The sequence below is a fragment of the Stegastes partitus genome, unplaced genomic scaffold (assembly GCF_000690725.1).
Source record: "Stegastes partitus isolate 25-593 unplaced genomic scaffold, Stegastes_partitus-1.0.2 Scaffold2357, whole genome shotgun sequence".
NCBI classification, from domain to species: Eukaryota; Metazoa; Chordata; class Actinopteri; family Pomacentridae; genus Stegastes; species Stegastes partitus.
In genome coordinates this window covers 13,947-26,260 of record NW_007580088.1, presented here as the reverse complement: position 1 = coordinate 26,260, position 12,314 = coordinate 13,947, and the positions used below count along the sequence as shown (strand labels likewise).

Genomic DNA, 12,314 nt, shown 5'->3' with positions numbered 1-12,314 from the left:
CAAATCTACATAAAATTATAGAGAAAATGCTTCTTTTTCTGTTTAATGTCACTAAATGTGTTGAATTTTACAAAAAATATTTATAAAACTAAACCTGAATTTCATCTATTAAATACAGACAAAATATCTGCAATATTAGCAGTACAATAATAATAGCAGTACAATAATAATTCTAGTCTTATTATAGCTCATTTATTTTTATTTTCAGTAATGTTTCCTGCTTATATCTCTTCTATTTCTACTTTATTGTTCCTGCATTTGTTCTCATGTCGGGTAGTTTTGGTTTCTGAGAACCTGAGTTTCTGCCAAGATCAATAAAGTTTGATCTTATTCTGTTTCATGCACTGAACAGTGTCGGGCAGGTGGGTTTAATCTTGTGTCTGATCGTGTTTAGAAAATTAAAAAATCAGCATCGCAACGGTGCAAAACATCCGAAGGCAAACACTCCTCGTCTCTCTGCGTCTGTAGAAAGTTTGCTACGATGAACTCTTGGTAATTGTTTGTTTACGATGACGAACGCTGATGATTTCCTCATTTGTTCTGACCCGCAGTCAAAGGATCCGTCGAGGGAAATCAGAGCGTCGCATTAGGAGGCCGTCGCTCTCCTGAAGTCCTTCATTCACTTCATTCAGTCCTTGGAGGCAGAGAATCCGAACCGGAGGATCCAACGCAGCTTCAGATGCTGTTCTGGTGTCGAGATTCTGCACTCGGTGGATATTTTGAGAACAGAAACTTCCCCCGGCAGCGCAGCGTTGGCACCAACACGTCCTCTCGCAGCCAAACCGCTTACATCCGTCTTTGATAGCGAGTAATTAAGCTGCCACGGAGACACCGGTTTACAGAGAATCCATCTGGCCTACAAGTACCAACATGCAAGTACCAGAAGGACTCTGAAGTCATCTGGTTCAGTCCACGGTGGCTGCTCGACCATTTCAGAGTCTCTCAAACTTTGTAGGAACGATCTGAAACTGACATCTGCCCGTTTTGTAGCAGATATTCCAACATTTTCATCATTTTTCACCCAATGGAAACGATCAATAAATCTCTCACAGGTTGGAAATTGAGCGAGATGCCTCTTTCAGATGTCCACATCTCTTGAAGCATCCGTCCTGGAGTCTTCACATGTTCAGGAGATGTTCAGATGTTCCTGTTGAATGGAGAGAACGCAGCAAATTCTGGAAATCAAGACTCAATATTTTGCTTAAGACGTCACAAATTTAATGAATCTCTTTGATGATCTGTTTGATCAGAGATGGAAGGATCGTCTACTGGTGTCCAACATCCTCCCATTATGATATAAAAAAACTTTCGTTTTAATGTCTTCCTGCTCCTGATCAGCTCCAGACGCCACCACTTCCCAATCAGAATGATTTTAGCATGAAGGGAACATGGAAGGACACCAGTAGACGATCCTTCCATCTCTAACTGTCCTAAAGTCCATTAGCCATGATTCAAGACGTCCATGTGGCCGTTTGGAAATTGTTACCAACTTTGATCGGCCATAACTCCCATTTCTATCAACATATGAAAGCTTTTCTATTTTTAGTTTAGTGAAAATCCACTTTCTTTGTGATTTTTCGGGATGTCTTAAGCAAAAAAAAGGGTCTTGATTGCCAGAATTTGCTGCATTCTCTCCATTCACCAGAAACTTCAGAACATCTCTTGAAAGCATGAAGACTCCAGGACGTATACTTCAAGAGATGTGGACGTCTGAAAGAGGCATCTCGCTCAACTTCGGAAGTCTTAAGCAAAATATTGAGTCTAGATTTCCCGAATTTGCTGCATTCCCAGAAACTTCTGAGCATCTTCTGAAAATGTGAAGACTCTAGGACAGGGGTGGGCAATCCTGGTCCTCGAGGGCCACAATCCTGCATGTTTTAGATGTTTCCTTCTTCCAACACACCTGATTCAAATGATCAACTCATCATCAAGCTCTGCAGAAGCCTGATAACGATCCTGATCATTTGAATCAGGTGTGTTGGAAGAGGGAAGAATCTAAAACATGCAGGACTGTGGCCCTCGAGGACCAGGATTGGACAGCCCTGCTCTAGGAGGTATACTTCAAGAGATGTGGACGTCCGAAAGAGGCATCTCGCTCAACTTCGGAAGTCTTAAGCAAAATATTGAGTCTAGATTTCCCGAACTTGCTGCATTCCCAGAAACTTCTGAGCATCTTTTGAAAATATGAAGACTCTAGGACGTATACGTCAAGAGATGTGGACGTCTGAAAGTGACATCTTCAAAAACTTTTTCATTTCATAAAGAAGTAAAAATACGACAACAAAAAAGAAACCCGACAAACTGCTGCTGTGATTCTATTAAGAACTCCTTTTTCTTTTAGTTTCTGATGCAGCTCAGTCTCAGAGCTTCCGCCTGCAGGGAGGCGAGAACACTCAGAAAACTAAATTAAACACCTCATTTATTCATCAGGTTTCTCCGTCAAAGCCTCCTACACTCTGTCCTCCCGTCGTCAGCGTATCTCCTCGTTTGTGAGTTTTATTTTGCTGTGACGTTGATGCTTGTCGATCGTGATCTCTGCGAGCAGCCCTGCTGTCCTCGCTAGCAGCACGCACATCCACGTCTAAACACTGGAAAGAAGAAAAGGCAGCTAACGCGGCCTCATTACAGGAATACTCTCTCGTGAGCTGCAGTTGAAAGCGACACCAGAGAACTCGGGTCGATGGCGTGCCGCCGTGGAGCTCAGCGTGGTTCATCGGGCCCAGACGGGACGACCACGCTAGAAGAAGGAAGGTTTGGAGACCCAACATGAAGGCCTTCTCGGCTCACCTATGACGCAGAAAGGTTTCCTGGCGAAGCGAAGCCGACCCTGCCACCCTCTGTAGCGACAGCAGCATCCCGCCGACCAGATCCGGATGATGTACTCCAGCCCGAACACCACGATCATCACAAACTCCTGCAGACGAAGGGAAATGATGGTTGATTTAGGCTTAAAAGGCAGGTTAGCTTTGAAAAAAACGCTAAAATGACACCATTTATCCTTGAAAAAAATGAAAAATAATTGGACTTCCAACTTTCCCACGGTCCTCGAATCTGAAGGCGCCATTTTTCCAGCAATACGTGTAGATGCTCGTAAACATATTCTACTTGATTCCCTTTTATTTATTTATTTCTTTTAAATTCAGCATAAAGAAAGTGAACCTTATTTTTTTTGCATATCAGGAGCCTTCCCCTCCACGTTCTGGGTTTCCACGGTAACCAATCCTGCCAAATGTATGATTAATTGGCTGCAAATGGGCGACGCTGAGGCGGTGAAATAAAAAGGCCCGTTGGTTCACAAACATAATGCAGCAGAAAATAGAAGCTGAGTGTGGAGGAATGCTGCTATAGCTCACATAGAAAAGTGCATCTTGGGTTCATGTGAGGATGCCGTGCCGGTTCTATTTGGGCCTATTTTAACGGATTGTTTGTTATTTCTGTCGTTAATGTAGCTGTGATTAAAAGGGACGGTCGAGGCAGGTTAATGCACTCGCTCCGCTTTCTGCTTCCATTAGACGACGCAATTAACGCAATTTGTGCTGCCTTCAGGGCCAGTCCTGCAAACCGAACGCCGGACTGCACGAAAATAAAATAAAATAAAAAAATAAAAAAACAAAGCGACCTCTCCTTTCTGTCGGAGGCTTTTAAAAAACATACGTTGAGTCACGGCGAGTCTTTTAAAAGGAGGCATTTGCGGCTCCTTCTTCCTTTCTCAAGGCAACTTTGAACTCCATCCGGCGCTATTAGCGCTCAAAGCTCCCAGTCGGAGGGCAGACACTTAAACAAATGAGCCACTCATGTAGAAGTCTGACATTTATTCTTCTGTTCCGAGGTCGAGTCTGAGAGCTCGGCGGCGGACGGACACAATCCTGAAAGTTTCCTCTTTTTCTTACTCAGACTGTTTTCTTCAGACGAGGAGCTCAAACAGAAGCAGTGAAGCAGAATCCGCTCAATTAAAAGCATTTCTGTGCATCTTCCTTCTCCTCGTCGTGGTATTTTTTTTATAATCTTGTTAATATTTGTAGGATAGATTGCAAACAGCACAATTTATAAATCGATTTTAGGCATAAAATTACAATTTGCAGTTATTCCATTAGCTTGAATCTATAAAACAGAACCTTAACGACAGAAATCAAGTCGTTCTGATGCATTAAGTGAAGCAGAAAACTGCGTTTTGTGAGTTAAACTGGTCCTTGAACCCAGTAAACTGGAGTTTCTGGGCTTTTTTTCTTCATTTTCACTCGCTGTGGGCTCGTTTTTCACTGCAACATAAAGCTAGTTATTTATTTATTTGTACAGAATGCAAAAAAACATGTAAAATACTGCGACATGTTTGCCGTTCATTCTTTGTAGGGCTGCAACTATTCCAGCTGTTAATAATTATTAAGTAATCTATCAGTAATTGTACTATTTTTTGACGATGTATTAATGAATTTCTCTCAGAAGATCATTTCAGGTCATTTTGTGGTAAACCGTATAAAGTAGCAGAAAGTTAAACGTACAGAAACGTTGAAGGTCGATGGGCTCAGACGCTGGCTGGTGCTCTGATGAGTTTGTTGGACATCTAGAACCCTGAACTAATAAATAAATGCGTGTCGACTCGGATGCATGAGCGCTTTTCCGGTTTCTTACCAGGATGAGCAGGCAGTGGGAGGAGAAGTCCTGGTGGGCCGGGATGGTGGAGAACACCGACAGAACCAGGCAGCTGAAGACCAGGATGAACCTGAACCAAAACACAAAGACAAACGTCAATGACCCGTCAGAGGATCGTCTCCGCCGGTCCCATCACACCGATGGAACCTCCGCTTTCCCTCCAAGACAAACTCTTGAACCCGTTCTGGCATGGCGGGCCGAGCCGACGACCTGGCAGCACAGTCGCAGAACTTATTTTCTCTCGGCAGCGAACCGTGAGCCCGACCATTATTCAATTTCCTGAGATATCAAGTTAATCGCGCTTGTTTGTGCAACATGATTTGCAAGAAACAAGCGGTGAAACTGCGGCTATTGGAAAACAAGCAAACATCCGACCGCCTCCACACTCCGCCTGTCGCCGCGCCGCCAGGAAACCCCGGGCTTCCGTCCTCTTTCATAAAACTCATTTCCAATCACGTAAATCTTCACGTCGTCGTCGGAAACACGAGCCGCGGAGCTTCGGTGGCTCTCGAACATCTGTGTTTTATCATCTGGGATCTGCTCTAAAGGCTGCAGGAAGCCGAAGCTGTAGTTTACTTTTTTTAAAGAGAGCGGCATCCTTCGTGTTTAGACAGCGACACCTGAATCATCTCTAATGCTGAGAAGGACGACCAGTTTAACAGGACTTCACCTGGAAAAGCTCAGGTCAGTACGTCTCCGTCAACCATGAAGAAATCTGACGGAAATCATCACTGTTTTGGTGTAAAAACTCAACACAATATTCCGATGTTTGGCTGCTTTGTTATCCCAGGATTATTCCATTGCTTTCGTCAGACCACCTGTGAACACCCTCGTATTTTCACTACTTTGGGTCGAATTTATTCAACCAAACATCTACTCAGCTCCTAACTACCCCACACCGAGTCAAACAAGTCGTCGGTTTGGCTTCGCAGCTCAAAAACCATTAAAATCGTCTAAAAACTTGCCTGTTTTTATGTTCCTCTCAAGCTCGATTGAGTCGATCCTTAGCCGGTGTTGGCATCAGAAAGAATCCAAACCTGATGCTTTCCTTTTATTTAAATCATTTACTCAACATATCCATGAGTATTTGACTGATTTATGATATAAATTCAGCACATTTTGCTGTTGGATCGCTGAAAAGCTGCAGAAACACGACAAAGGCACTAAAACAGCAACAGTTATTCATGCTGCTCGGTTTTAGGAATAATGATCCAGAGTTAATCTAACACTTGCCAGAAGTCATTAAGCATCAAACGTTGTCATGGTGCCCCTTTAGTAGCTTTACTAGCTATAACTTCCCCGCTACAGTATTCAAAGGTACGAGGCTCCATCTGGTGGAGGAACCAGGAACTGCAGATGATCTAATGGCATCTGTTTATCGACAGGCGCTAAATATGAAACCAGTTGGATGAGATGCTAAAGAAACTCGATCGAGGCATCACGATGTTCCTCAGTAGTTCTTGGGCAGAGTTGTCAGTTGATATATTTCTAATTCCAGAAATGAAATTAATACGGACAGCAGGGCAGGTTAAAATAAGTTAATTTGCTGCAATTACCAGCTTTTTGAAGTCGATTTAGAATTCATCTCGATGGAGGATTTTTCGATTGTTTGAAGAATATTTTTGGTTGGTTACAGATAACTAATGACAACAAGTATTCATTTAGTTTCTATTGTACACGTGGGAAGTAAAAAAATACAACATCCACCCTTAAAAAAACAGATTTTAAACTCTATTTTAGTCATTTCCACATCCTTCTTAAAGCAACTTATCTGGTGAGCTTCAGCTTAAAGTTACGATCCTCAACCTTTTCCCATTTTCTGCTTTTCTTGTTCTTCAGTTGTGAAAGATCTGAACTTCTCTCCAAAAGCTAACGTTACGCTGCTTCTTACACCTCGTTTCAAGTCGAGGTTCATCTTCTGTTACTTCTATCATCATCATCCCTAAACTCAGAGATCTGACGTCACTAAGCAACGTCGCCTCGCTTTCGTCAGTCGGCGCCGACCAATCAGAGCAGAGCAGGGAGGCCTTTAAATTTTTTCTGCACATTTAAAGCATGCAAATATATTCTAGCAGAGCCCTAAAATAAAACTGTAAACCTGCTAATGTGCAGAACGTGGGCTCTTTGAATAATCCTGTTCAACACTAACTGACAGAAACACAACAGGAGGAGACGAGAAAAGGATTCTCCACCGACACGAATAAGCTTCCGATCTCTCAGATTACGTCACATGCGGCTGCCGACACTTTTCTTTTTGCAGATTTTCATGCAGTGACTGTGAATCTCTGGAGCATCTATACATGTGTGATATTAAAACATTTAATTCTTTTATGTGTGTTTTGCAGGAAGGTTTCTGCATCGATGAAGGGAGTGGAGTTAAAAGCAGCTCTGGGGTCATTTTCTTGCGTTTGTGGCTGTTTTGCATGACTTTGTGTTAATTCTATCCCTCTTTTTAAACATTTTGCACCTTGTTTTGGTCTTTTAGGTGCACGTTGTGGTCGTTTTTCATCCTCTTTTGGTCATTTTGTGTCTCTTTGTGGTCACTATGCCTTTGATTCTGGTCATTTGCTCGTTTTCGTAGATGTCTTGGAGGCTGTCGGGATCATTTTAGTCGTCTTTGCGGCCAGTTTGTGTCTTTTGTAGAATCTGTGCGGTTATTTTGCATTGCCTCGTGGTTTTGTTACGTCTTCTTTAGTGATTTTATGTCTGTGTTTTTATCATTTTGCTATTCATTGTGTTTATTTGCCTGCATGTTGTGGCTGTTTTGCATCCTGTAGTCGTCTTTGTGGTCATTTTAACCTTCTTTTCCATCATTTGGTATCTTGCTGTTGTCATTTTGCATCTTTTTGTGGCTCTTTTTCATCTTGTAGTTGTGTTTTTATGGTTATTTGTGTCCTTTTTGTTTTGCATCTTTTTGTGGTCTCTTGACTTTATAAGCAATCGAGGCCCGCCAGGATAAGATCTAGTGTTTGAATGGCTCCTGTGTGAAAGCGGTGGGTGTGCAGAACGGGTCACTGTCCCAAACCCTGCAGCGCAGAGCGGGACCGGGCTGTTCTGACCTCGGTCGGACCCTCGCCGACATCCGGGGAGCAGAATTTTCCACGGGAGGACGGTTACGTCATCTTCTGCTGCTCCGCCGAGGCCTCGCGGAGCCGCCGGAGGTTCACAGCCGAAGGAGAAGTATCAGAAGTTTGAGGTTTGCTCTGTTGACATTTCCACAGATTTGAATAATGCGGCTTTGATTGGAGGAAAACATCCAGTGACAAGCATTGTGGCGCTGTCAGCTGAAACGCAAGCTCCTTGTCGGCGGCACACCTACGCCTCGCACACTTACAAGGTTGTCAGACCGAAAATTACAGAGTGACAATCAACTCCCTTCATCCTCGTGTTTCCGTTCTGAATATATTTACTTTAAAAGCGGCGTCATTAAGCCCTCGATGAAGTTCGCTAATTATCCCCGCGGCGCAACGCTCGGGGCCGGCCTTGGGCTCCACGATGCCCCTCAAACCGGGAACATCTCACTTCCAGCAGAACAATCGCTCTTAACCTTCCAAACAGCGGCGGCTTGAAATTTAACCGCCCTGCAACACAACAGACATCTGTCCGTCCGCCCACTCGGCCTCCACCTCCAAACACAGGCCCGCCGTCACCCAACAAGTGCTGCTCTCATTTGCATAATTTAATTGATTTGTAGAGAAAAATGAGCTGCAACACTAATGACTAATATCCACAAACGGCACCGGCGTGTCAGAGCCTATCAGCAGTCATCACTCTAAATCAGACCTGCAGACACACACACTGCGATCCGCTCTGTTGCTGCTGATAGATATTCATAGAGAGTCAATCAGAAAACCACAACGATCACAAAATGGCCAAAAGACGACACAACAGGTGCACAAAGAGAAGCAAAATGAACACAAAGAAACACGAAAACTGACAGAAACGGCCACAAAGAGGAATAAAATGGTCACAGTAGCGTTTAAATCAGCGACAAAAGAAGGTAAATGACCACAAAGAAATGCAAAATAACCACAAAGACTCACAAAACAAACAGAGCAAGACACAAAGTTTACACAACAGCATGTAAAACAGGCAAAAATAGACACAAAATGACCACAAAGAGATGAAAATAACCATAAAGACAAACAAAAACTGATTGAAACATGAAAAATGGCCACAAAAAGACACAAAACAGCCACAAAGAGAAGGAAGTGACCACAATAAAATACACAAACAACCACAAAGAGACACTAAAATGACCACAAAAAGCCACAAACAGACCAGAATTGACCAAGAAAGGATGCAAAATCACCACAAAAATAAACTAAATGACCAAAAACGCAAACAAAAACAACCACAATATAAAAAAAACGGACACAAAAACACTGAAAGCCGCCAAAAAAAGAGGATTAAAATATCCCAACGGCGTGTAAACCGGCTAGAAAAGCAAGCAAATGACAACAAACAGACACAAAATGAGCACAAATACACTTAAAAACAACCGCAAGATGAACGACGGCAACGAAAAGACACAAAACGACCACAATGAAACGCAAAATAGGCACAAACAGACACGCAACGACCGAAGCAGGACACAAAATGATCATAAAGAGGAACTAACACGCAAAACAGGTGCAAAGACAAAAAATGACGAAAGACGGCCACACGGAGACGCGTAATGACAACAGAAAGAGGATTAAAATGATTTTTTTTAAAAGTGTTCCTTCATAAATACATATGAGCTCTTAAACTGTGTGACTTTAAAAGGAGACGAAGACAAAAAAGTTAAATTTAAAACCCAGTAAAAGAAGTTCAGGGTCTTAAACGTGCTCCTGTCTGTCAGTTTTTATGACTTTTAGATGCACAAGTGTTGAATCCTGTTTCCTCAACAGCAAAGTTAATTAACTGTTAGCAACAACGTCTGATTTTCTTTTGTTTTCAGCTCTGATGTTCACTGTGTAGCAGGTTTAAAACATGAAACACCATCAGAAGTTTGACCGTCACACATGCAGGACAGCAGAGATTTGCAAAAAAAACAAAAACTCAACAGTTTAAACTCAGATCTGCTCAATTACTATAAACCACAGACTTTGCAATTTGCTCAGAACACTTGCAAAGAAACGTTTCACCGAAGATCATCGCACCATTTAGCTCATCTTTTGTGCTTCATTTGAGGTTTTTATTGAGACGCAACAGATCGATTCTACACAAAACGACCACAAAAAGATGCAAAACTGCAACGAAACGTCAGCAAATTTGCCAGGAAGTAACACAAAGCACTCCCCTCAGTCTGCATGTTCAACCTCATTGACTAAACGGAACAAAAAGGATCATAATCAACACAACAGCAATGCAGAAAGACACCTAAAAAGAGACCCAATATGATGACAAGGACGCATAAAAACAAAGATGCACCAAGAGGAATAAAATGATCCCGACAGGCGACTAAAACTTGTGTCTTAATTAAATGTGAGCTCACTGATCGACCGTATTGATCATAACGAAGCTACGGGAAGCTGTCCGTGGTGCTGAAATCAAACCCAATCATTTGGATTTCTCTCTGTAAAGTCTTGATCTGAACCTTAAAGGTGCGCTGACCTCATCGTTTCTCCAGTTTATCTTTCATTTGCTCTTCTGTCGTCCTGAACATGCTGCATGAATAAAGGTAACTCTGACTCAATGAGCTTTCCTTTCTGTTCCAGCTGATGCTAAACCGCTAACTTGTCATTTCGTATCATCTGTGCAGCGCGTTTCCATGTTGTGTGACAGCAGGATCCATCAGAAACCACAAAACTCAACTCGGACGGTTTTGAATTCCTAATAAGAAGCAGATGCTGCACACGGAGAGGAAACGGGCACAGAAGACGAAGAAGATGCATTGTGGGAAACGTAGGACTCAACTCATTCGCTGACAAATATTTCAAAGTAAAAGCCACATGGTGACGTTAGGTTTCAAAGTAAAAGCACTCCCAGTAGATGGAGCCACAGAATGAGCCGGACGCCTTCCTGAAATGGATGGACAAATGATTAAAGGAGGACTTTAGCTGTTTATTGTTGCACAAATTTAGGAAAACAGTTGCTCCAAATAAAGTGCAAATTAACCAAACAAGTTTAAATATCAGGCCCAAGAACAAATAAAGTTATTATTGGGGTGAATAATTTACATATTAGAGAATAAAACCCTACGAAAACAATGTAAAATATAACTTTACCGATGATCATACATATTAAAACTAAAAGGTTAAAAAATGAGCTCTTTTTCTGACAAAATAAAATAAAAGCCACCCTTGCCGGAAGGTGCCAGCTGGAGTTAGGCTTCAAAATAAAAGCACACCAGAGTCGACGGAGCAACAAAATGAGCCGTCCTTTGGAGGTTTTCCACGATTGTTCAAGACAGAGCTGTTTATTGTTGCACAAATTTAAGAAAATGCCCCAAAAAAGTACAAACTAACCAAACAAGTTTAAAAATTGGGCTCAAGATTAAATAAAAATATTAATGGGGTGATTTTATCGGATTATTTTACATATTAGAGATTAAAACCCAACAAAAACAACATAAAATACAATTTATATAGATGTTAAGACGACAAGGTTATTAGAAAATCAGATGGATTTTGTCCACTAACGTGAAACTTGGTTAAATTTAGCCGTGAACTGACTCAGAGGGTCGTCGTTGGCAGAGTTCACGGCCAGTCAGCAGCTTTGGCTTCAGGTGGTTCTCGGATAGTTAACGTCGGCTCTGCTTCGTCCTCTTTAACTTTATGAGGACACAAAGTGAAACCTGAAGCCCAATAAAGGCCGTTATAAAAATACTACGAGCGCTTCAGTCCGTCTGTCTAGTTAGCGCTTCTGCAGGAGCTTCTGTCGTGTTTTTATCGATGTTTGGAGGCCAAACGAACAAAAACCTGATTAAAACGTCCACAAACTCATCACTCGTAGTTTGTGCTTTTTCCTCTGTCGCAAATAGAAAACAATAAAATGACAATCAAAGAGAGACAGAAGACAAAAATAAAGCAAATTTTGCTCATGGAGGATCCAGAAAATCCTTGAATTTGTTTGGTTTTCTTGTGTTTGTCGCGTCAGAACTTTAATTCTGTAATTTATAAAACCTTGGCGTCTTAGTTTAATTCATATATTTCTATTTATAGTTACATTAATAAACAGTTAAAGTCCTCCTTTAATCATTCGTCCATCCGTTCATCCATTTACTTCCAATTATTGCTGGAAAACCTCCAAATAACCTCCAACAAAAATACTCAGTGTTTCAGCTGTTTGTTGGATTCGTCTGGAGTCTGAAGGAAGCTCCAGGTGCAAACTCTTGATTAAAACTTCCTCCATAAACTCGTCGCCGCCGCTGCTCTTTACATAACCGACCGCAGGAGTCCGTCTGCCTCCTTTTTACGACCCAGAAACTCGACCCTGCGACCTCCGACCTTCCCGGCCAGGTCTTGACCGAGTCTCTTCCAGCAGCTGAATGTGGAGCGACGCGCCACAAACCGTCACCAGCTGCTGAAACGTTGCAGTCGCACCAAAACCCCCGACTTCAGCAGCAGCAGCATGTACGAGCAGCGGATCAGATATAAGCCGCCACGTTTTAAAAGCCTCGGCGCTGACAGTGAAGACGACAGAACGCATTTACATAAAACACTGGAGAGGCTGAGACG

The 12,314-nt window shown here is 42.4% G+C and overlaps 1 protein-coding gene across 1 annotated transcript in view; it reads right to left on the bottom strand.

Moving 5' to 3' along the window:
* LOC103374791 (potassium voltage-gated channel subfamily KQT member 5-like) overlaps positions 1-4,740 on the bottom strand; it is a 38,052-nt gene extending 33,312 nt beyond the window's left edge. Inside the window, exons 1-2 of the mRNA XM_008304943.1 lie at positions 4,630-4,740; positions 2,788-2,914 (exon numbers count right to left, since the gene is read on the bottom strand). Of these exons, the coding sequence (XP_008303165.1) occupies positions 2,788-2,905 (118 nt within the window). The 5' untranslated portion in view covers positions 2,906-2,914; positions 4,630-4,740. The remainder of the gene's footprint in view (positions 1-2,787; positions 2,915-4,629) is intronic.
* Positions 4,741-12,314: the final 7,574 nt, after the last annotated feature.